Here is a 25953-nt window from a genome sequence, read left to right as displayed (position 1 = left end):
TCAGCCCACGTTCAGCCTGTCAAAGCCCCCCCCCCCCCCACCCCCCCACCCGGCCGCTCCAGCATCACTAAAAATAAAGCTGTGGGCTGCGCTGGTCCACTGCGGCGAGCGGGGCGTCTCATTGGATCAATCAGGGCGAGGAAGGCGCTCTGACAGCGGAGGGTCATAATCGAGGAGTAACCACGGAGGTTCACGCACTCATGTGGGGCCGAGGGGGAATATTGATCCCCTCTGATCTCTGTTCACCAGGAGGGTTTGGGTTCTTTTTTTGTTCTCGGTGAGAGAAAAGTTTCTCACGTCTTGAGTGCTTTTCTGTTCTGACAGCCCGACACAAAGACGGCGGCTACGGGGGCTCGCGAGGAACAATGTCTTTCATCAAAAACGCTAAATAAAAAGACTGAAGAAAAGAATGGAGTATTTCGAATGAATTTGACTCCGTACCCGTCACATGTTTTCTCTTCTTCCCGTCCCATCGGCTGACAGGAGCTCCTGTGCGCTCCCAGCATGCCGACACATTAAAACCCCCCAGAACCAATAGACCAAATAAGAGGTTAACAAGAAGTGGCACGAGGGGGAGAAAAATACAGTCCCTGACAAATGATAAAGAGCGACACTGGCAGGCCTTTATTGTCAAGCTTCAAATATAAAAGTTAAAGATCTTTGAAAAACTCAATTCTGATGTCTTTAAAATAAAAGAGGCACAAAGCGACAACAGGGGGTTATTGTCTGGCAGCCACAGGGGAGTCGCTGCATAATTCTCACTCTGTCTTTTGATGGCTGCTTGAGATGCGAATGGAAAAAAAAAAGAAAAGAGAAGAAGAGAAAGAAAACATCGTCGGCGCGGGAGAGCCTCTCGAGGCTGCATCCGCTTCCTGTGATCATACATAATATGCTTCAAAAGTTGGCTTTTCTTTTATTCTCCTGCTCCATTCCACTGATCAATTGCCCCCCCCCCCCACTCTTTTCTGCCCCGTTCCTCTTGTGTTTACATCAGATGCGACTCGGTGACAGGCCCTATCTGAGGCCGAGGAGCTCTGCTGTCACCTTGATTTATGGGAGCATCACACCACACACTCGTCCAAACCCGCAGTTCATTAATTAGGGAGCTGCGACTTTGAAGTTGGGCGCCGACAGGACGCGGGCGCGTGAGCGAGCGCGCGTGAGCCCCCGCCGTCATTTCACTGCGCTTCCTCCACTCCTTTCGGACGCGGACGAAAGCCGAAACGTCTTATTTCTTCTCTCCGCGGATCGTCTTTGAACTCCTTCTGACCGCAATAACAACTTGCTTTGTCCAGTGACGCCTCCTTTGCTCATTAACACGCATTAAGCTGCTGCCCGATGAGCAAACCCCGCTGTACTGAAGGGACCGAGATATATATATATATATATATATATATATATATATATATATATTATAGAGAGAGAGAGCGAGGATGGAGGGGAATAAATAAAATAACACGGGCAACAAAGCTGCGAGCGCTCTCTGCACTGATATCTCACAATTACATGCCTTCTCTTCCTCTGCCATTTCCATGTTAATTACCGAGAAAAGCCTCTCTGATACCAGCCCCCGCCTTCCATTACGTCCCACACCAGGCGCACAGCAGCGGCCGTCTCTTTGTTGCATACGACATTTGTGTCCCTGCCAGCAAGAAACAACACAACAACATCTGGAGGCCGAGGCTCCAGCTCCACGGAGAAAGACACCCTGTATATTTAGCACTGTATCAGTCAGCCGTTTATCCAGCGGGTCTGACATGCTAATCAGAAGCATGAGAGCACTTGACCCCTTCCCGCTCTACTCTAACCGCAGTCTGGAAGCAGATGGGGTCGAGGGAGGGAGCACACACGCCTTGCATGCTCGGTCTGGCCGACGGCTTTGGTAATGGCGGTGACGTCAGCGTACCTCTTTACTCTGCTTGCTGACCGCATGCTGCTGCTGCTGCTGTGGCTGCTGCTGTAGGAGCTGGAGGTGGAGCTGTTCCTGCTGCTTTTTGTAGAACTCTTGGAGTTGCTGCTGCAGAAGAGACGCAACGGGCGACATGTGAGTGAAAGTCTGTCACAAAGAAAACTGCGTTGTTTGATATTTGAATTTGTAACAAGTTTGTAGTAAAGGTCTGTGACGCGAGCGTCCGATGCACATTACCTGCTGTAACATGAGGGCCTGCTGCTGCTGGAGGAGAACCTGGAGCTGCTGAGGGCTCAGGACCTGCTGCTGAAGGATTTGCTGCATCTGCTGAGGAGTTATCACTTGAGGCGTCATCATAGCCACTGAAACTGGGACCTGGTGGGACACACGGAAGCCAGATGACGTCAAAAGGGGAAGAGTCCGATAATACGGTGCAGAGTTGGTGCAGGAGACAAAAGGCAAACCGATCCACAGGAGATCAGCCATGAAATTATAAAAAATGATCGTGCTCTCCAAAATACTACAAATAAATACCCGATGTACAAATACAAAATGGTGCCTGGCTGTTGAGCTGCACGCGGCCTCCAGCAAACACACACGATCCAACCGCTCGGACCCCCACGACAGCACATGAGGCGGGCTGAAGGACACACGGCGTCCAGGCGTGGACCACGCATCCACCCAAACAACCTCTCCTCCAACCTCTCACACACACACACACACCTCAACACCTAATGTGAAACCAACCACGCGGCTACTGCTCGCTCATCGCACGCGGCGGGGCAGGTCGCGTGAGAACCCTTCACCAGGGAGGCCGCTGGCGGCGGTCTGTTGTCGTGACGACGCGGAGCGCCTGTGGGATGGGCCACCGCGCGGACACGCAGGCCCCCCCCCCCTCAAATGACCCCCGGCAGAAGATGGTGCGAGTGCACGACTCCTCACAAACAAGTGATGCGTTGCGACACTGACAGTCGTCGCGATGCCTTAATTGCTCCGGCGGCGGCGGGGACTCGCAGTGTGTCTGGATGCTGCCACTCACCCGCCGCCATGTGCGATGCCATTAAAAGCTGCTTCCCCGGGTCGGATAGCCGCGCGTCTCGGCACACGTTAGTCATGTAGGTGCGTAAAGTGTGCGTTAAGGTGTGCTTGTGTGCGTCTCAGGCTGAGACGGTCCGTCAGTGACGGTCCGCCTCCACCAAGGTTACCCAAATTGTGCGCCCGCCTCCCGGCTACTGACACCCCCTTTGAATTTTTCATGTATTTTTCTGAAAGCGGTTTTAAAAAGACCTCGAGCGCTGACTAAGGGGCCTTTTCTGACACGTGCCGATATTCAGGGATTGATAAAGCCGAGCCATGATGAACAGCGTGTACGGGGAAGGACACGCGGCGAGAGCTCGGCCATGAAATGGAGCAGGCCGGCTTTGATGCTCTCCGTTAGCGTCGCCGCGCCGGCCCCGCCCAGGACGCACGCGCTACGTCGCTCATTGGCAGCGGCGGGCGCGAGCAGGAAAAAATGCAATATTAATTCCCCCCCCCTATTATGTCTTAATGTGCAGTCCGTCTTGACTTGTGCTGTCATTTGCATATCCTCATTTCACAGTCATTATCCAACAAAAGCGTCTTTTCTCCCCTTTTTCTGGGCATCGCTAATTTTGATGAACTATTTTGAAGGTCAGCGGCGCGGCCCCGTCTCGCTGACGTGCCGGCGCCGTACACGATGTGATGTATAGTCCCCGTCTAAACATGACATTTACCCCCCCCCCCCACCCACCCTGTGCGCGCGCACCGAGGGTAAATAATAATGCACCCCCTTCCTTTTGAAGCTTTGCTTTAACTGCGTGCATTAAAAATCGACTCTATACTTGTCATGCTCTATTTTTTACTGCCGTGTTAAAGCTGTAAATTTAGCCTTATTTTCAAAAGTATAATCATTTTGTCATGCCACATTATAGCGAGTGTGATGGGAAGGGGAGCCCTAACTGCACCTTTTTCTTTTTTCTTTACACACACTTCAGCGCTCGATAGCTGCCGATTTAATTACAAATTACAGAGAGGTTTTCTTTCAATTCAACCGTTCTGATTCTTCACACCTTGGGTGTACATCTCATCATGGTTTCACACGTCGAGAGCGTCTGGCTCAGTGACTGCAGCTACAGCAGCTTCCTCTGTGCACGGCCGCAGCGAGACGCTATTACAGACCCCCATTTTATCACCCATTAGACCGAGGTCATTAGCAGCAAGAGGGATTGTGTGCTTTTTAACCTATTGATCAATGTAACTACTACCATTTAATCCTGTGCTGAAGGAGTGAAAATCTGCCTAAGACTGGGTCCCATTGGGAGGGAGCACTTCCACTGACAAATACGGCCCTGGCCGCTGCATCAGGCCCATTTAACGCCAACACATTTAGAGCACTCCCATATGGCGAGCCGCCTCGTCTAACGGACAACGTCGTGGCAACAGATGAGCCAGCGGAACGTATCGCCGTCTAAAGATAGCGTGAGAGGAGCCTCGCACCGGGACAATAAGTGGAGGGATGCACGGAGCCGAGAGGCCGGCTGGCCCAACAAACACACACCTGAGCTGAGGCGCGTTAACGGTGACAAGCACCGACGGGCAAATAGTGTAGCACCAAAACCGGTTTCCCGTGAACAGTGTGTTCAGTGTGAGAATGTTCAGAAATATGAAAACACACGAAACAAACATATAAAATGTAAAAAAAATATATATACATATATAAACAAAAACATTCCTTGTGAAAAAGATCTGGATGATTCATATCATCATTTCCTGTCCAGCTGTGTGTGTTTCAGTTTAGGTGCATTTGAAGGACACCAGCAAGTCCACTTCAAGAGGGGAGAGGACGAGGGACACAAAGCGCACATCGCACCACGTTAGACGGTCACACATTCAGAGCTAATGAAGATGCTCCCCTAGCAGCCCCCCCCCCCCCCCACATCACATGTCAGAGGTCAAAGCCGGCGAGGAGGAGTAGGGGCGAGCGACGACGGGAGATGCCCCCTTACCCGCCGCAAAGGCAATTAAAAGGGAAGAGAAAGGAGGGACGTTTCTACACGAGACGACACGGACGTTTCAGCGTGGAGGAAGAAAAAAAGAAAGAAGATTTATCATTTATATCATTTATTAAATTTTCATTTCAGCTCCCTGAGGTCGTCTTGTTTTGTAGGAGCATCAAATGGAAAAGTAAAAAAAAGGCATAACCGGCCCTGGAGAAATCAGTCCGTTTGATGCGGCTCTTTTACTTCCCGTACTGACCGCATGGAAACGTATCGCCGACGAGCGTTTCACGGCCCGTCGTCCTGCAGTGACGTGTGAACGCAATTAGTCGCGGACGAGACTGGAAAGTGTTTCCACAGCGCGCCGACCGGTCGATGGAAATCTCTAATAATAACTAGAATAATAATGAGAATAATGATAATAGAATTGCAAGCAGCACATTCACACAGATAATCCGTTCCCTTAATCATTTAAAAAAAATGCAAACATAATCTGGTGCAGGACTCAATGTGAAGCAGCAACACCACCGGCGTGCTGCGTTCTTCAGTTCGTAGACGTAAGCGTTGATGGCGGCGTGAGTAAAGACCTCCTCGCTGCTTCCTCATCAACCACAATCAAGCTGTTTCAAAAATGTTTACGGCTCACATAAACAGGATAATCACCGGCACGTCGCGCCTCCGCTCACCAACACCCTGCACCGGGGGGGGGGGGGGGGGCCGTGGATCAGGGGCTCAGATTGTGAGAGCAACTGTAAAAACAACGGTGGAGATTGTGTTTTAATTCACTTTTTTCCCTCCAGAATAAAACAAACAGGTTTCCTTCGCTGGTCGCCGCGTCGGCTTCAAACAAACAAACGGCTGCGCTGCCAGCTGCGGACGCCGCTTCCCTCGCGCGAGGCAGCCGGCGCCGCATGTGACCCCCTGCTGGGGGGGGGGGAGCGGAGGGCACACCGCCAACGCACCTCTGCATCGCCAGCATTTCACTATTGACTGGTTTCTAAGACCAAACAGTATCACTGTTAAAGCTTAAAACGACGCTGACATTTCCAAAAATAATCATTCGGGTTTTTGACCCCTGAAGCGGAACCAGGTGCTTCATTCACAACCACGCGGCGTTTTGAGCTCCGAAACCTGGCTTACAAATGTGGGGTGACCGTTATCGTCCCACAGAGCAGCGCTCACCGTCCCCGACGCAGGAGCGTCGCCGCCGGCGCGGACGGCGTGCTCGTGATCCAGAGGGGTTACGCAGCGGCGCACGCCGCTTTAATTAAGATCACAGACCCCTAAAATCCCCTTTAAATTAAACTGTAGTCCGAAGACAACGGCCGACAGTTTGTACTCACACGGCAACGCAGAGACGAGTCCTTGTTTCCATGACGAGCCTCCTAATGCTGTCGCGTTAGGGGACTCGTATAAAAGTATACGGCCAATTAATACAGTTATATAGAAAAGACCCTCAGTCAAAGCGGCAGGTTTACTGCATCAATGAACGATCAACTTCACACAAAACACAAATACAAAATTACACTTTAATTTTACAGATGCAGCAACATTATCGCAGCACTTATTGTAAAAAAAAATATATATATATATACACATATATATGTACAAATATATCTATCTATATATATATATATCTATATAGGTGGTGACAGATAAGTGGTGAAGAAGACCTTCTGCCATAAAACACGGTGTAATCTGGTTATGATCCTTTCAAACACACGGCATCTCAAGTGTGGAGTTAATCTCATCTGAAACACACTCACAAACCCGGAGCAATAATGACCCTTAAAAAGAGCAGAGAAGAAGAAAGAAAGCGAGAATGAATGACAGCCTGACCCTTCCTTTTCTTCTCCAAGTAAAAACAGGCTTCGGTGGGGGAAGCCGGGGAGTAAGAGCCCTGAGCAGCTGGTGGCTCACGATATCACCGCTAAACTATTCCCCCCGTGTCTCCGTCTCCGCTGCAGAGACCAGCCCGTCCCCCCCTCCACTCCACTCCGGTACCCGGCTAATATCTGGCTGCCTATGTCATGGTTTAGAAATGACAGGTGCTCGCAGCCCGTCGCCTTGACAGGCCACTGCACAAATAACGCCGCTGCCTGAAAGGGCTAATGCACTACTAATGAACAATAAATCAACTTTGATTACAAACTGTCAGCCCAATCAGCTCGCACTCCAGCTCTCCCAAACCGCGCGTCTCCGCACAGCTGCACGGCATTACGGTGCACGCTGCCCCCCCCGCCGGCTCCTCCATCGCTGCCTGTCGGCTCAGCCGCACACTTTCCTCTCCTGCAGCGACGCAGGGAGGCAAAAACTATTATTTGGGCGGCGAAACGGCGAACACACAAAACTACAAAACAATGGCAGCACGTTGGACAAAGTGAACGTCTCGTCTACAGCGCGTGCGTGAATTACTTATTGAGCTTATTGGAGGAAAAACACTCGAGGGTCATTAAGCAGCAGAACGTCAATAGCCTCAAAGCTGTCAGGTCGGTTGCCACCTGACAGAGAGAGAAAGATGGGAGGAAAAAAGCCCACAACTTTCCCTCCAAACAGCCCCCTTTGTTAGTACACACACACACACACACACACACACACACATTCACACACTGAAAACTTTTGAGGAAGATGCGAGTCGATGACACTCGGAGTGACAGCGCGGCCCAACGTGGTTTTGTGGTGACAAATGTGTCAGATGCTGAGTCGCGACGGTGCGTCTTAATTCAGTGTGACACGATGAGTCCTGAGAGCTCGCTGACCAGGACTCACTCAGCTCACAACACACAGCTCACCGCACAACACACAGCTCACCGCACAACACACAGCCAGCCACGCAACACAACCAGCCCCAACACACAATCAGCCGCACAACTCAACGCCTGCTACCTGCTGCACAAGCTGGACCCCGGAAACATGTACTAAGAAGACTGACTAAGAAGAATAGCATGTGAGGCATGAGAGGCGAGGAGAAGGCAAACCTGACTGCTGCGTTCCCCAGAACATTCCATAATTCACGCGGCGAGCAGCCCGGTACAGAACCGCGTCCGGCTCCACTGGTTAGCTCACTATCGGCAGAGTAAACACAACTAAACAAACACAACGCACCGGCAAACAAACTAACTGTTGCTGGGAGTGAGAGTAAAGTGCAGCGCAGGGCGACGCGCTGCTGATGACAGCGGCGTTCTGCCCGCGCAGAGCAAACGCCGATCACAGACAACGCAGCCTCCTTTGCTCGGCTTCCCCCGGCCAGAGACGATCCTCAAGTCTCTTTTCTCTGCTTCCTTTTTTTTTCTTCTTTTTTTTTCCCTCACCCTCCCGCATTAAAGCAGTCAACAACAAAAAATATTAAAAATAAATCACAGAAAATCAATCATATTGACAAACCTGACAAACTCCATTTAGCTGGCAGGGTAAACAGAGAGCTGGGCCACGCGGAGCGGAGTGAAGCACAGCGGCCGAAGGGAGAGAGAGAGAGTCTGTGTGAGAGAGAGAGAGAGAGACGGGGGAGAGAGAGAGAGAGCGAGGGGGGGAGACGGGCTGCCGGGCTGAGAGCGACGCTGCTGTGGAGCCTCCAACCTTCCTCAGGATGCAGACAGATTGCAGCGCTGACAAGATACAAAAACCACCCAATCAACCACGCCCTTCTCCACCAATCACAGGCAGCGCCCTCAACATAATCAATTCAAACGGGGCCACACAATAGGGCGCCGCGGGCTGAGCTGCAGGTGAACCCGTGCCTTTGTGTGGGGGCCCCTTTTCAAAAAAAAAGGAAAGAAAAGGGGAAAAAAAGAAGAAAAAAAGACACGGTTGACGGCTGTTAACCTTTGACCCCTGCCGGGAGTCCGGCCGCGCTATTGAAACAATGGGCGCCTAAAGAAAAGAGGCCCTTAATTAAACAACAGATAAGTAAACACGGCTATGCAGCGGGAAGAAAGAAAAGTGGCCCCTTTATTGTTTATAGTGGCGGAACAAAGACACACGCTGAAAACAACAAGATGCACAAACAACTCGGACGCTTTCAGCTGTGCTTGTTTTTCCCGCGTTGCTTTTAAACTCCCCGAGCGGTTCATTTTACAGTGAAATGATTGTTTTACCACCAAAATGCATCAATCAAAGATCAACCACAGCGGCAGGAACTCCTTTCCAGCTTAGAAATATATGTATATATATATATATGTATATATCTACTTAAATAAAATAAAAAGCAGTCGCATTAACAGCGAACAGTCCAGCAGCCACGGAACCAGGAGGTCCGTCCGTCTCCGTCCCAATGAGAGCAATTAGCTGTCATAACACCATCGACCTCAGTGAGGGGGACAAACAGGACAAACAGGACTCTGCCACCTACTGGACATCCTGCTGAACTCACCAGAGACACAGAGAGACCAGCCTGCAGGTCAGCATATATATGTATATAAATGACATATATTACTTAAATACAACGAGCACACTTCCCTCTGTGGTACATAAAAGCATAAAGACAACAATAAAAACCCACTCAACAAAGAATTAGAAGAAAAGCACCAGGCGAGATTAAAACTTAAATCACGGTGACAATAAAACACGGCGCCGTTCTGAAACGCGCCTCCATATCAGCGGCCTTAAACCTCTTGGCCCAGGATGAAGGAATGTTCGCAGGACGCGTTCCAGTCCGCAAACGCCGGCGCTCACAAGCAACAGCGAGCTGCTAAGCTGCCTGACCTATATAAATTATTGACTGGGACACCTTGAGCGTCTAAAGTGACGATTCCAATACATATCATGGTGAATAATTAAGTGGAAGAAAAGACGCTTTTATTTTCCATCTGAAACCCTGAGGACGGCTCACACACACACACACACACACACACAGACAAGTGACACGCTCACAAACACACACACACATGCAGAAAGTGGTTTAGGCTACAGTCACACCCGTCTCCCCCGGCACTCTCCCTGGGGTGGCATGTCGGCGTATTCTCAATAAAACACCTTCTTAGCAGTAATAGGCCACTGTTCTCATTTCAACGCTCCCAGAGGCCTCGTGATAAATTTAGCAGACACACAGTTCAAGCTTCTCCTCTCACACACCGTCTTTCTAATCCGTCGCCTCGCCGCCTGCGCCATGTAAAATAATTACACGTATGTGTCGATGTGATGCACACGCTGTATGGATTCCCCCCCGTCTCTGCTCCGCAGAGGAACATCGATATCCTTGAGCCCTGAACCGCGTTCGTGCCGAGCGACTGACTGACATTATATTTCCTGCTCGAGTTCGAGTGAAAGTACGAGTTAATGTCTGCGCTAAAGATAACGACTCGCCTCCAATTACAAAACACGTCTAACGCAGCCGGTGAGTAAGCGGCACCGGTGTGCCGACCCATGTCTGCGTGGAGGGAGAGAGAGAGAGGGGGGGGGGGGGAGGAAGTGGAGGGGAAACGCAAAACTACACCTGACCTCCGTCACGAGGAAACAAACGCGGTCCGTTTCCGTGTGTGAAGTAAATCATTGTTTACAGGCCGGCGGGCCGCTGCTCCATATCGTATCGCCACGGCAACAGGAACTCCTTGTAGATCTTTATATCTTTATTACTCGGACAGGGTCTGTTGTGGGTCAAAGCGAAACTCAAAAAGTGATCTGGTTTCTAAAGAGGGTTTGTTTTCTTCTCTTCGTGGTTTTTGATTCATTTTTGTTGCTGAGGATATTTCTATTATCCGATCTTCCCTTTTAACACCCTCAAGCCACCGATACGCCCTCTGAAGAACTGAGAAGAAGTCTGACGTGGAGTGAATGAGGTTAACACCCGAAGCAGTGAAGTTACAGTAAGTCACGCCTGAGTCACCAATCCATCAGAAACACACACACACACACGCGTGTGTAATATATATACACATCTCTATCCATCTATGGATGTATGGTTAGTTATTTACCTCTAACGTCACCATTCAGGAGAACATTGTGCAATCAGCACAAGTGAACTGCACAATGTGTCCTGAGGTCATGTGACAGGCAGAGCAGGACGTCTTCAAAACAACGCGCAGCGCCGCTTTCAAGGGGACGTTTGGTCATTTCAATGAGCGACTATGATCACTACATCTGAAGCTCAAACAAGTCGGCTGTTGTGTTGATATTTGTATTTAGTTCTAGCTTCCAGTGAAGCACGTCCTGCGTTCGCTGGCGAGTCCCGTGTTCCCCGGGAGAAGGAACAGACACGAGGAGTAAAGCGAGAATAAATCGAAAGGCAATGTTCCTTTTGACTTTCTGCAGATTGGGCGGAACAAGGCGGAGCGTGACGGTTTGCCGCACTGTCTCCAACACAAACAAAAAACACGGCTCGCAAACCATGTCCTCATGGTCGCTGGCGGCCTCTTTTTGCCCCCCCCCCCCCCTCTCTCTGCCGTCTGAGCGACACAACATTCATTCTCCCAACTCTGAGCAGACGGGGAGGAAAATGGAACCAGAGAAGTGCACATCTGTCCCAAACAAAAGCAGCGTGGCGGAGTGACGGCGATGGCGGCGGAGAGAGACGGCGCTCTCTGGTGAGCGCGGGTCGGCGGCGGCGGCGGCTCACCAGAGAGCGCCGTCTCTCTCCGCCGACCCGCCTGCACCGCGCAGGGCTGTTGGTGTTTATTAAAGCCGCGGCCGACCGTGCTTCACATCCGTCCTTCCGACCCTCGCAAAGGGCGCGTGAATCACTCCAAACGGCGCACGCTCCACGTCAGGATACGGCGCCGGAGGACGACACCGAGATGCAACACATTTTGAGTGTGGGGGGGGGGAGAAGGGGGGGTCACTGCTTGAAGGGGAAACGTCAGGCCTCCAACAAAGAGAAAAAAGAAAAGAAGAGGTTCCCGAAGTGGCTCCCAGCGCAGCGGAGTCACTTCGACAGTCATCGTCTTGGCTGGGGGAGGCTTCGTAACGCCGCCCCCCCCACTCACCTTCTGCTTGGCTGCGTGGGATTTGGGACAGATGACTTCATTGTGACAGGATTATCCCAAACCTGGTTGTAATCTGCACCGTACACATGATGGATTTTTACAATGTGACAAGAGAAACAAGCAGCGATCCCGGGTTCCACGGCAGCGTCGGGCCGCCGTGTCCTCGCTGATCACTGCTGACAGACTTTATCACCTCAGAGCAACGCGGGCGTCAAAATGAGATTTCATTAGCGCATCACCTTGAGACTTTTCACAAACACAAAGAGATGAGATCCTCTTGGGGTTCCGGCACGCGACTGATGAATTATGGGATTTTTCCCGCTGGAAGACACTTTGCAGACGGAAAGAGGGAGCTATTCTTGAACGACACTTCCCTGAAATATTGATGACAGCGGCGCATCCCGGAGGCAAAGAAGCAAATACGATTTCAACCAAGAGGGTATTCAGGACGAATAACACAGCTCTTAGGATGAAGGGTTGGACAGTTCCTCTTCATCAACAGCCGGATGAACGGACCGACCTCGCTGATTGTGACCACGGCCACGAGCCGGGGACTGAGGCGAACCGCCCAAAGCTCGCTTTGTATCTAAAACGCAACAAGCCAGAGTGAAATCGCACATCATCAGCTGTCGGACGGTGGGCGGGCCTTCTGAGTCCTCGCGTTGGGCATTTGGGCCGGCCCCCATCTTTCTGCGATGAGGAGCGACGTACAGCAAAAGAGTCACGGTTACCTTTTCACGCACCAACACGGGGAAAAAGGTTGCGAGACAAAAACACAGGCGACCCCGTGGTTAACACAACGCAACCACAGCCAAAGCTTCGCCGGTTCTACTAAATGGGACCAGCAGACAACAGGAACTAATAAGACAATAAACTCCTGTTTACAGTGTTTACTGAGGTTACAAATCAAGAGAGAAGTGGGGTCATTTTCCCTTTGTTTTTCACCCCGAGGAGTCGCCCCCTGCTGGTCAGTAGAGAGAATCCAGGTTTGCCGTGTATGTGTCTACCTGGTGGGTCAGAGGTCAGGCTGCTGTGGACACGCCTGCAGCTACTAACAGGGCGGCTTAAAGCAGCCGTGTTTGTGCACGTTGATCTCACACATTTACAACAACAGAGTAGAACGGATGTAAAAATACGAATTTAACGTCCAAAATGATGATTATGAATATATGTAATATATAACTAAATACCATCTCTCTCCATGTCTTCAGCTCACAACCCCCCCCCCCCCCCCCCGATGGCCCTGCAGGCTGGCTGAGCTCCGCCCCCCCCCCTTTTCTGACCGACCCCCAAATGAAGGATGTGAAGAGCCAACGTGGGGAGGAGGAGGGGCGATGCAAAAGGCTTTCATCCTGTAAACTGAAAGGACTTTATCTTGTGACCTGGAGGCGCCCTCTGTGAGGCTGGACACTGATGTGAAGACGGAGGAAAGAAGAAGAAGGAAGTGAGGATAGAGGCTTCGACTGGTAATAGCACAGATAAGAGGATTGTCTGCTGCCGTGGTTTTCAAACATTATCAGCAGCTTAACGGTGTCTGAACATGTGATGCACCTTTGACATCATGGAAATGTTCAATGCAGCATTATTAGAGAACAATGGACGGAGTTTCTCCTTTGAGAACAAGAAGGCCGACGCACAACTGCATCACAACACCCAACGGATAAAGTTCCATCGACTTACAAGCTTTACTACGAAGCTGTACAGCAAGGAAAGTGACATTGTCCAACGACGGCCATCCGTGCGTCGCCATGGCGATCATGGCGATCAGACGCCAGTCAATGTCGCTCAGGCAGCGGACGCCAGCTCACACCGTACCCGGTGGATGGGCAACGCGGGCCCCCCCCCCCCCCCGGACGCAATCCCGCACCAGGACCCGCAACGCAGACAGACGTCTTCAGCACGGCTCGACGGCGCGTAATCCCCCCGCAGGAGGCTCCGTGCCCACCGGGGACCTCGCGCCGTGAGGTTTGTAGTTAACGACGCGACTCGGCGAGCTCCGGCGCCTCCCTCCTCCTCGGCGGACTGTCAGCGAGGGTCCGACAGTGTTGTTCCTAATTACCTATTTCTCCACTCCTGATCCTGCGGCTGGCATAATTAGTTACCTGGGGCTGCAATCCAATTTGAAGTGATGACAAGAAAGTGATCCATGAAAAAGTAATAAGTTAAATCCAATTTCAGCCTGCCTCTAATTAAATGCACATGGACCTAATGAGTCAAACCCGACCATTTCACTGATAATGGTAATTAGCGGGGTGGGAGTCGCCGCTCTCTCGTCGCCAAACAGGTGAAAGCGGCACGGATTATTTTAATCACACGTTTCATTCAGTCAATGTAATTTACCGCCTTTTTGACCAGTCGAGTGTGTTTAGCTGCTTCCGAGGCCACGTGTTTGTATACCGAGGCCTGATGAGGACGCCGCCGGGCGTCTTCGCTCACAGGCAGAAGAGGGCGTGTGTGTGTGTGTGTGTGTGTGTGTGTGTGTGTGTGTGTGTGTGTGTGTGTAGCGGACCCCTGTTCCAGATATAAAACCAAAGAGCCATTTAATGTTGATCAAGGATCCTGGAGGTTGTTTCACTCGTGTTTTCCCCCCTTTACTCTTCACAGGTCTTTTCTTCTCTCGGTTTTACAAACGTTCTGTACATCCGGCGCTTCATTATTTTGGACTTGAATGGGAATGAATTGGAGCGTGAGTCGCATCTCCAAATGAGTGAAAGTCTCTCGGTGCATCTCTTGGTGCCTAATGGCACGACCGCTGCCATGGATGGAGCCCGCGTGCCCAGATCAGGTGCTTCTGTGGGGTGTCAGCTGACTACACAGCCCCGTGATTGTCAGACCATGTCTTTTGATGACCCGGTCCGGCTCAACGGGAGAATCATTATCCGGGCCGGCGTGAAGGGAGACGGGGAACGCTGTGCGTGAAGGGGGCTCCTCCAGGCACCGGGGCTTCTTCTTAAAAGAGGAAGTGGGATGAGACCCTACGACCCTCCGGAGCTTCACAAAACGTCTTTAGAGAGAGGGAGAGAGAGAGAGAGAGAGAGAGAGAGAGAGGGAGAGGGAGAGGGAGAGGGAGAGGGAGAGGGAGAGGGAGAGGGAGAGGGAGAGAGAGAGAGAGAGAGAGAGAGAGAGAGAGAGAGAGAGAGAGAGAGAGAGAGAGAGAGAGAGAGAGGGGGAGAGGGAGAGACGAGAGAAAAAAGGAAACCGCAACAGAAACAATGTTCTGCGTCCTCCTCGCGCTGAACTGCATGCGGCCGCCGCGTCTTTAATTAGCACAATATGTAATTCCCTGATAAACAAGCGCTTGTCTGGACTTGTGGCTTTTTTTCCCGTATGGCAGCTTCAACCCCGGCGGAACGCAGAACACGACATTAGAGAGCAGCCAATTTACGGTGTCGGTTAGATACCGCGGCCAGCGCTGGGGAGGGGGGCGGCTCTCTTTTCAATGGCTGAGTGACAGCTTGGCCCGGCTCTCTGTATACATTAATAAATTAGAATTTTAATTTTGCCTTTGTCTGCGGGAGACGGTGTCGTACTTCACTATGTACCAACAACTGGCTGCGCGCGGGAACCCGCCGCCGCGGTCCCCTCCGCTGACCTCCGCTGACCTCCGCAGCACAATCCCCCCGCAGGCCGGGAAACAGTTTAGTTCCATCCTTTCAACTTACTTGAATCCTGACAAATATGCACACAACTGAAAGGTCATCACATTTCATCCTCTGGAGCTCGTTCAAGACATCTGCACAACAAAGAGGCTTTCGCGCAACCTGACATTAGACCTAGCTGCTACAATAGCTCATTAAAAAGGGCCCCCAATGGGATCGTCAGGGTATTAAATATTACATATACATATATATATATATCTATCCACACACACAGAGACGGAGCAGGGCCTCTGTATTAATTACCAAATATGCCCTGAAGTCGTTTGCGATTTCACACCGACACAAACAACTGCTGCCTGTTCAAACACAAAGACGTTCATCCGTGAAGCAGCTTCACATGTTCATACAGCACAAGAGAGGTTTCTTCCTGCTAAATGCATTCTAAATAATCGTCAGCCCCCCAATTCCCCACCTCTACGTCACCTACAAGCCGTCCACCTGCATGTCCAACCACACCCACCCGTGTGTGTGTGTGTGTGTGTGTGTGTGTGTGTCAACAGAAAGCTCCTCTGCTGGACCGTGAGAGGAGTGAAGCTCCGTCTCACTTCCACGTTTCCCGTCTCCTGCTTTTACCTCCTAAACCCAGTCAGTCAGCAGGGATAAAAAAAGGCGTTTTTCCACAAACAGAAGTGGGGATCGACCACACAACATGCTGATGTGTGTCACCGCACTGGAATGACTGGATGAGCTCAACTGCCCACAGAGAGGTTCTTCTTTTACATTCTGGCCTATTTATTTCATGCTTACATACCGCAGCTTATAGTGTTCTCTGTCGACATTTAGATGACACGTGGCTGATGTGTGAGTGTGTGTGTGTGTGTGTGTGTGTGTGTGTGTGAGTGTGTGTGTGTGTGAGTTGCTTAATCACACATAGTGCGTGGGGAAACATGCCGATTCTAATTTCCTGTTTGTGAGCTTTGCTCAGTGCTTTTCCTCGCACACGGTGTTCTACAGCGAGTTGCACAAGTTCCCCACTTTCCTTCCTTCTCTTCTTCTCTCTTCTGATGATGTCACGGGGGAATAAACGAGACGTACCTGGAGGCTCTGCTGCTTGTCGACGGCTTTGGGAGACTTGCGGCCGGTGTTTTGTTGTTGTTGCTGTTGTTGTTGTTGTTGTTGTTGATGTTGCTGCTGCTGCCGGAGAAGTATCTGCCGGGCCACTTGAAGAGCCTAATAAAGAGAAATGCACAGAGAGATTGTGCTTGTTAAACAGTCTAATAGAAATGCTACAAGTAGATACGTTCAAAGTCCCTTGAGGACGCTGATGCTTATCGTCAGAGCAGATGTGTCTTCCATTAATCTCCCCTCGCCGGCCCGTTGATAACAAACAGCATCTTTTCACTCTCCCATTCAGTCATAAATCTAACGAACCCTCTGCAAACACGGCGGGAACAATGATCGACGTCAAAACAAACTCACGCACACAAAAGAACCTGCAGCGGCCCAGAGGAAATATTCATCTGTTGATAAGTTGTTCTTACGGCAAACAAGCGGTGGGAGACGCTCTGAGCGTCTTCTGCTTCAGCTCAAACTACCCGAAGGAACATCAGTTAAAGGACACGGCCTTCTGCGTGGAAAACTAAATACAGTCCAATCACATGTTTATTGCTCCAGCTACTCCCTTTTCCCTCGCGATAAATAATCAAACATGCCATCCAGAACAAACAAAGCTGGAGAGCCGGGAAGGACACACACACACACACACACACACACACACACACACACACACACACACACACACACACACACACACACACACACACACACACACACACACACACACACACACACACACACACACACACACACACACACACACACACACACACCGCAGTCTTGAAAAACGGTCAGCGATACCAAGAAAAGCAAGCGCTGCGTTCCCACAGCGAGCTGGCCGGCCTCACACCTCCACCAGTAAACCATCTGGGTAAATAAATGGCCTCATTCTTTCCGTGTTCCTCAGACCGTCGCTGCCGCAATCAAACAAACAGCCGGGGCACAAATGGAGGGTTTCCCCCGGCACGTTGCTTCAGGGGTCCGTCCGTTACAGGGAGAGAGGAGTTAGAGCGGCGTGTGAACAGGGGAAGGGAACCCTGAGAACCAGCGTGTGAAGATGTCTGCGGGGAAACGCGCGCGGCGGACGGATGAAAAGATGGAGATAAGTCCGTCTTACTGCCTCTAAAGTCGGACAATACTTTAAGGCTGCAGACGGGGGGGCAAACAGCTGTATGATGATCTCTGGGTGCGTTGACCCTCCCCCCCTAAAAAAGCACGGCTGTCGGATGACATCATGGCAGAAATATGAGCTGGAGATACACGGAGGCCACACGGCGGCGTTTCCCCGACTCTTCTGTGTCCGTCTGCCAGCTTCACACAGACCAGTATCTGCCCCCCCCCCCCCCCCCCCCCCGCAGAGTGAACCAAGAACTGTGTGAGCGAGATTCACTCCCACAGAATGGTGATATTTACATCTGTGAGATTCATCTCTCGCTTCCTTCATCATTACTAATACGACTACAACAAGTATGATGAGCTCTTCCCGCTCTCATCCAAAGCAGGTTGCAGAGGGACCGGCGGGCCACACTAGCAGCACGTCCCTCTGTGGGAGTTCCCGGTACGGAAGGCGTCCACGGCACCACATTTTGACACAATGACGCACAAACTCACAAACCGTAGCGGCCGCACGCTGACAGTAAGTACGAGTAGAACTCTAGTTTCAGCGTAGTCAGCGAACGCAGCATCGTGAGGTGAGAAAGAGAGACTGACTAAGACGATAAAACACTGACAATTCATAAAAGAGGTCAAGAGAACAAAAAACGGTAAAACAAACGCCCAAAGGCGTGGAAACGCACAAGAACAAACAAGGCGATCTGTTTTCTTTTCCCCTGTAACTGATGACACATGCAGGGAAGTGTGTGTGTGTGTGTGTGTGTGTGTGTGTGTGTGTGTGTTGCTTTATAACCGAGGGTGTTGGAACAAAGAGAGTTGAGTCAACAGGATATGAAATTCAGACAGTAATGGATGAAGAGATGCGTTTCTGGGAAGTCTGTTCACTGTCCCCTTCACTCCAACCAGAGAGCCAATCGTGAGCCTGCAGGACATTAAAACAATGGTCTTATTTACAGTGAGCTTTCATGAGGTTCTTTTCCATAGTCTATTTTCTACTGTACGTTTACAGAAACGCAAAGAAACGTACATATATATGTATATATATATATATATATATATATATATATATATTGTTACTGTTAACCTTTAATTCAGACAAAGGAAAGCTGTGAAAGGAGTCGAGGGTCTTGAAAGTCACCAGCAGTATTTCCCCCGAGCAGGAGGCGTCAGTCGCCTCCATCGGTCAGTTTGTGTAACTGTTCAATCCAAACTACCTTTTTATAACCGGAGCAACGGAACGATTTGAATTAGCTAAAATCAGACCGCTGCCGGGCGGCTAACGCCTGGAAATGCCGTTTTAATAACGTTACTGTGTGGAGTTACCGTGTGAACTTTTTGAAAGACACCAGATGAGTAGAAGGTGTTGCTGGTGCAGAAAATAGGTGACAAAAGCAGCGTGCCGGCTGAGAACCGGAGGAATGCTGCAGTCATGTTTGTATTTTCTCTCAAACAGGCCTGTGGTGCCTCTGAGGCCCAACGGGGGCCAGAATGACCGTTGTGAACTGTCACTGCAATGTTTACTCAGCACCCGCTCCTCCTCTGGAATGCACCCTCTTTCATGTCCTACTCAGAAAGGTGCGAGTGTCAGAACATTGCATGTGTGTGCACACACACACACACACACACACACACACACACACACACACACACACACACACACACACTGAAGCCTGCAGGTGCTTCTGATTAGAAAACATCCTCCAGCAAAAGACAAAAGTTTTCTTTTCTTTTTTCTTTTTTTTTATCAGCAACAAAGCCGGTGCAATTTTGCGTCCACCCTCTGAAATGTGTTCATAGTTCACAGCCTTTTACAAGAGTTACCGCAACTTCCTCAATAAACAACAGGCGTTTTATTGCATTTGATTTATCTGCATCTACTTGCATATTAGCAAATAGGGGCAGGAGCGTCTCTGGCGTGTCCCTCGGCCATCACGCTGCGATAAGGGAACCGCTAAGTACTGGATGTCTTTATGTGCAGGCTGCACATGCGGATTATTTACAGGCTTTGGGGTTTCCTGCTGCTAAAGCCGGCTCTGGGTGTCTGACAAATCCCGGCTCAGAGCATTGCCACACAGTCGAGTCTGCTCTCTGCCCGAATCCCCCCACTGCACCTTGTTTTTCAAAGACACAACGACGTAAAACGGATCTCAGACGCGTCTCCCTTTAATCTCGTTGCATGCGACTGCTGACCCGCGGTGCCGAAGTCGAAGCGCGTACGAAGGAGGAGAGGGATCCGACAGCAAACGGGGACGATGCCGCTGAATGTGGGGGGAGGGAACGGCTCCTCAGGTGGGGAGCACAGATACCTCTTTAGCTCTGGAAACGCCCAGCTCACCCCCCCCACGGCCGGGGGACGAGCGTGGAACGGTTTTGAGCAGATTGCTCCTAATTGCTAGAAGATGTGCAGGCAGGTGTAACCGGATCCCTGCGGCCACTCGGAGAAAGGGAGACGAGATGTGCCTGTGTGTGTGTGTGTGTGTGTGTGTGTGTGTGTGTGTGTGTGTGTGTGTGTGTGGGGGGGACATCAGAGAGCAACAACACGAGTAATAGGTGAGCTCTTAATGTAGTCCGGCTCTGAAGACGCCGGGCCCTCTGGTCGGGGGGGTGTTGGGGGCCTAAATGTCAAGGTTATCTGCTGGACTTTGCGACTGATCGCACGTCTCAGCTCACCTGACATTTATCACTCGTGCTGCTTCCCCTTTTCAAAGAAACGGCCCCTCGGCTCCTCGGAGGGGAAGCGAACCACGGGGCCGCTGCTCCTTGGACACACGCTGCTAGCGCGCTACGCTAATGCCGTTTCATCCACAACGTGGGCTGATGGAAACGTTCCACACATTTACATCAACGGGTTTTCACACTGCAAACACACAGTAATGAAATTCACAGTTTTTTCTATTTATTGCAGCGGGGGGAGATTTTTTAAGCACGTGAGCGGTCGGGATCATTTGTATTTATATTAATTGCCTTCTTGCCCCCCCCCCTCTTCTCTCTCCACAGCAAAACACGTTTATCTGCAATGCAAAGGAGGGAAAGTCCCAGTGAGTATGTAATTAATGCCATTTCCAAAAAGCCACTCCACATGGAAAACAGGCCCCCGATGCACAGACCCGGCGCACTACAGGGCCCTTCCAACAACACTCTCCATTCTGTGTTTAGATTCATGTAGAATACATAAATAAATCAATGTTCATACCCCTCCCAACCATTAGATTCCCTTTCCTTCGCTGCACTTTTCAACTAATCTATTAATATTTATGACAACACTAAACATTTGAAATATCCACGTTTAAACAATAAGGCAGTGCGTGCACTTACATGAGAACAAATCTGACTTTAATAAAAAGCCTGTTTTGTTTGTCCAACACACTCCCCCCATGGACCCCCTCCACCTCCCTCTCTCCCCATAACAGGTAATGCCTGTAAGAAAAACAAGACCAAAGCAAAGTTATTAACCGCGAGCGGAGACAGAAGAATGATGGAGGGAGAGAAGAGGGGGGGTCACAGGAAGACGCAGACAGGGTGTGAAGAGTAAAGAGGACAGAATGCAGCATATGGGAGGAGGTGCAGAGGGGGTGAGGGGGGGTGAGGGGGGGTGAGCAGCGCCTCGGGCAGGCGGCCCGTCCGCTTGGAGCCTAGTACAGAGGGCTCCCGGGTCCCGGCCGGCCCCCGAACCCGCCGGGGTCAGCTCAGCTATGCCGTCCTGACAGCTACCGATTGCTGTGTGCTCGTTGTTTGTTTGCCCCCCCCCCCCCCATTGCCTAGCCAGCAGCTTAGCAGATGGCTAAAGAAGGCCTCCATTCAGCGCTCATCAGAGAAACGCGGGCTGCAGACAAGACGCCTCGCCAGCGTGTTAGCGGCACGCTAACAACATGGATCGGCAGAGTCGCACATGCTGCAAAATGAGGGATTACAAAGAGAAGCACACACACACACACACACACACAACCAAATGCACACACACAGACACGCAACGTGTTGTCGGATTGTGCCGGGATGATTAAATAACCCAGCAGAGCTGAGTGAGAAGCGTTTCCGTCCCCCCCGCCACCATTAAAAGGAATAGTGTGTTTGTTACAGCTTCAGTGTGTGTAAACTCATAAACAGCCTCCCCGAGTACAAGAGGAGCTGTCAGCTAAATATTGTTCCTCTCATGAGTCTCTCTTCCGCCTCAATTACGCCTTTCAACTTCACGGGCTCAGTGTGATAAAGTGGCAGTAAAAATCATTCACATTAATACACCATTGTGCATCTGCTGCTAAAGGTAATTAAAGAAGTAAATGACTCATAAGAATAGACATATTAGCAGCAAAATGAAAGGCAACTGGGCTGCCTCATGAAAATATGTACCATTAAGATACTGCATTTCATATCGGGGTAATCAGCTCCACTAGTCTGATGCTGATTTAATCCACTCCAGTGGAAAGTCCATCAGCGCACAGCCGCGTGTCGCCGCCGCCGCCGCCCGCTTCCACTTCAGCGCTGCCTGAGAACGGCTCCACTGAAAGGAGGCGGGTCACACGCAGACAAAGCAGAAACCGCCGGTGCTCCGCTGTCATTTAGAGGCAGATGGAGAGAGAGAGAAAAGAAACGCATGGGATTGAGGGGCCGATAAAATGAGGGGGAAATAAATAAATGAACGGACGTGGAGGATCTGAGCCGGCCGCCCCTCCCTGACCTCTGCTCCGAGCCTCAGGATGCCCACCGCTGAATACAGCGATCACATCCGTCAGGTTGATAAAGTGGGAGCAGGAGAGCAGAGCCCCCCCGCCCCCCTCCTCCTCCGCCGATTGCCTCTGTGCTGGAAGCGTTGCATCACTTTGCAGCGAGGGGGGGTGTTGTGCTTGGGAAAACGGGAGCTTCCAAAGACCCAGCGTGAGACCTAGAATACTGCGAGCGGATTTTATCGTGCGCAGATGATATTGTTTGGAATGGGAAGCTGGATCCGCTCTGGTCTCAGAGACGAGAGGACTCAACACCATCGGCACACCCGGGACGGCCGGTAAACCCGCCGAAATCTCACAATTTGGTCGTGGTGAATATAGATGAACGCTGCCGTATGAGTGCCAGAGGAATGGGGGGGTGAGGTGAAGGGGGCGCATTGTCAGCTGACCACTCCCCGGCCTCGGCGCCACGGGGCGCGTTGATTAACTCAGTGTGTGGATGCTAAAGTAACTCATCGAGATGAATAATCCCGCTAATCAGTGCAGCACACGACAAGCGTGACGCTGCCCCCCAGCCGATCGGGACCGCTCCCTTGGAGACGGATTAGAAATGACATCCGCCCCCAAACAGCGGGCGAGTTTCTCCTCAGAGTATCGCGTTCCATCGAGACACTGGAAGAGAAATGGAGAGAGATCTTTTTCTGCTTTACGTGCTTTGCAAAAAGCAAACAGCGCTTCGCCTCTATGGGAAGGATGTGTGGTTTGTGTTGTGTCTCCCAGCGATGCTCCCTGCCTTAAACTGTCCTGATCTGAGACCCACCAGCACAGGCTGCCCAGTCTGTGTGTGTGTGTGTGTGTGTGTGTGTGTGTGTGTGTGTGTGTCTGGGTTCCTCTGAATGACGGTTTTCTATAAATCACAGGGCCAGTCCAATTGGCTGTGGATTGAGTTGCAGCGGGGAGAGACAGCTCCCTGGGAATAGCAGTGTCTCTGTTGAAGTCATTCCAAGATGGGTAATATGATCCCAGGCTGCCAGGAATAAAGGAAGGGAAGAGAATGGGAAGGAAAAAATAGAAAAATGTGATCAGCTGCGGCCATAAAGAGGAGTAATCTTCAGCAGGGTCAGACATATTACCCGTCACACTGGACTCTAATGTATTAGAGTCTCGCAGACATCATCTGTTATTTCTTTTGGTGGTTCAAACTATTTTTTAGAATCAAGGATTTTTAAAAAAATCCTTATTGACACAGTAGGAAGATTTGGAAGGCGTCTGGGAAAGCAAAGGGTTCTGGTACCACTGATCAATGGACTCCTGCTCCTCCGCCCCAAGTCATTAAGCTTGTGCACTTGAGGCCAAGGCCCAATCTGCCCCCTAGACCCTAGACCCTAAAGCCTAGACCCTAGACCCTCAGCGCTTAGGCTCTAGGGGGAGTTGGGCCGGTGCACAAAACGCTTTAACAATAACCAATGACCACAGAGGCCGTTCACATGCATCCTTCTCTTCACCGTCAATAGAGACATGTGAGTATATTTAGCGCAGCCTGTGAGACTCTATTAGTGAAGCTTGTTTTGAGGGATCACGGTGGCGCTGTGTGTGCATTCTTATGGGCAACATGTTAATGCCCCTTAAAGCTGCAGCAAATTTACATTAAGCTTTGTAAAAAACAAGCACCTGTTGCTGATATTTCTGCTGGTCTGCAATAAAGGTGTTGACAAGTCAGTGTGGAGCGGTTAAAGGAAGAGGGGGGAAACGACACAACAGCGCCGCTATCGACAGTCTCACTGAAGATTTGATCTAATTACATCACAAGTACTTGTAGCCAAATCCCCGGTTCACAATCCCGCGTGTTTATGGACTAACAACTCGGGGAATAAGTCCTTTGGGCGGAAGCACTTTTCCAAACCCCCTGGAGCTTCATTGACATGCGGAGTGCAGCGCGCAGGCGGGATTGGCTGCCCTCAATCTGCCTGAGCCGCCGTCCGCTTCAGGCCGCCGAGACCGGCGGGCTTCGATAAATGTCGCGGGAGAAGATGATCACAACTCAAATTAAGTTGCGCGCCTGCACAAACATGTGTGGAATATTAAGACCACGTCAAAACGTGGAACTAGACGGGGAAAGAAGAAAAAACAGGCCCTGGTGAGACTTTAAACACAATTTGAATTAGTGCAATTGTGTGAATAATTTGTCCAGATGTTGAATTCTTATTGATGACTGAACATTCTATGCAGCGAATAAACCCCCCCCCCCCCCCCCCCCCCGCCCCCCCAACTCCTGTTTATCTCTTCTGCTTCTCCAGAGAGGCACTTAGCAGCAGTGGCTGTGAATAAGAGGTACAAGTAAAATGCAGGCGGCGGAAGTGGCCCAAACAACAAGCTCTGCAGGAACCAAGGGCATGTGGGCCATAGAGCTGCTGGGGCGGGGGGGGGGGGGGATGACAGACTGCTGTTCAACTCCATTAGCTGCTATGTGAGAGGGGTGCATCTAGCAGCACACGACCTGTGAAGAATCTTAGATCTCACTCTATCTTGGAATGGGGATTGCCGCATTAATTCTGTGAAGCTGTAATCTCTCAAGCAAATCAAATTACTCTCATTAAGCGCAAGAAGAAAACTGCCTCTGTAATAAGTATGTATAAAAAGTATTTATTACCAATAATCACCCCTTTAATACGAGCCGGCTTACAACGGCTTTTATTTTCTGCTGATTAAGTTTAAAAATGGGGGAAACAACGAAGGGCACAAGCTCACGGACGCGTAGACGCCACACACACACACACAAGCAAACACACTTGCGCACGCACACACTCGTACACACCTCATGGAGTTTATGAGAGTGGTGGATACAGTGATTAAAGGGGAGGGGGACGCAGTGCTCGGGGGCCTTGGAGAGGACGTGCGTCTCCTAGTCATAAAAACACACCTCTGTCTTTAAGCCAGCACCTCGACGGCGCTCAGTGGGTTCACAGGGAGGTGAGCCGCTAAAAGGATTTACATGCAAAGCGGCGGAAGTAGTCCGCGCCGCCACACTGACCGCCACACATGTGCAGTCGACGGTCCGACCCGGCGTCCGCTCTCTGATCTGAACGCTGTTTCTGAAACACAAACATCAGCTGCAGACTTTTTTCCCCCACATATGCATCATTTGTGCAACTACAAACTCCTCCAGCAAACGGCGAGGCCCTGGTACGCGTGACGCTTTCCTATGAACTTAAGCTGAATAGCATTGTGGGTTTGATGACTCCTGCAGGATATGACATCAGACCACAGCGCGCAGGCTTACAGCTGGAATTACCCTGCTGGTACATGGAAGGGGCGCAGATGTCCCCTCCGTTTCTATTTGATTCTTTATTCGCATGAACCAATTAATTACATGGGAAAAAAAAGAGGCAAAAAGACAGTTGAAAAACGCATGAAAATGGGTGAGGAAGCGGTTTGCCGCACAAAATCAATTAGGACTGAGGGTCAGTGGGTCATTCATTTACTGGTTCGGCATAATTACCTGTTTTTCTTCCCCCTCATTTACTTCTTTGTTCATCTGGGACACGGACGTCCCCGCAAACCAAAAGAACCCGCTTCCTTTCATTTTTGGGGCGAGGGGGCGGGGGGGGTTGATTATTCAAA

General features: G+C 50.7%; 1 protein-coding gene across 26 annotated transcripts in view; it reads right to left on the bottom strand.

Moving 5' to 3' along the window:
* The window catches only part of foxp1b (forkhead box P1b), a 121028-nt gene that overhangs the window by 28031 nt on the left and 67044 nt on the right, over positions 1 to 25953 (bottom strand). For 9 of the 26 annotated variants that reach the window (XM_078092545.1, XM_078092536.1, XM_078092550.1 and 6 more), the window contains 3 exons: positions 16538 to 16672; positions 2147 to 2284; positions 1907 to 2017 (listed from right to left, as the gene is read on the bottom strand). In XM_078092545.1, coding sequence (XP_077948671.1) covers positions 1907 to 2017; positions 2147 to 2284; positions 16538 to 16672 — 384 coding nt within the window. Of the gene's footprint in view, positions 1 to 1906; positions 2018 to 2146; positions 2285 to 7904; positions 8057 to 8310; positions 8632 to 16537; positions 16673 to 25953 lie in introns of those variants that run through there. The other 17 variants (XM_078092549.1, XM_078092539.1, XM_078092552.1 and 14 more) reach the window with 7 other exon arrangements.

This window comes from Gasterosteus aculeatus, chromosome 17 (genome assembly GCF_964276395.1).
Source record: "Gasterosteus aculeatus chromosome 17, fGasAcu3.hap1.1, whole genome shotgun sequence".
NCBI classification, from domain to species: Eukaryota; Metazoa; Chordata; class Actinopteri; order Perciformes; family Gasterosteidae; genus Gasterosteus; species Gasterosteus aculeatus.
The sequence above is the reverse complement of the archived record's forward strand: the minus strand, read 5'-3'. Positions and strand labels throughout refer to the sequence as shown.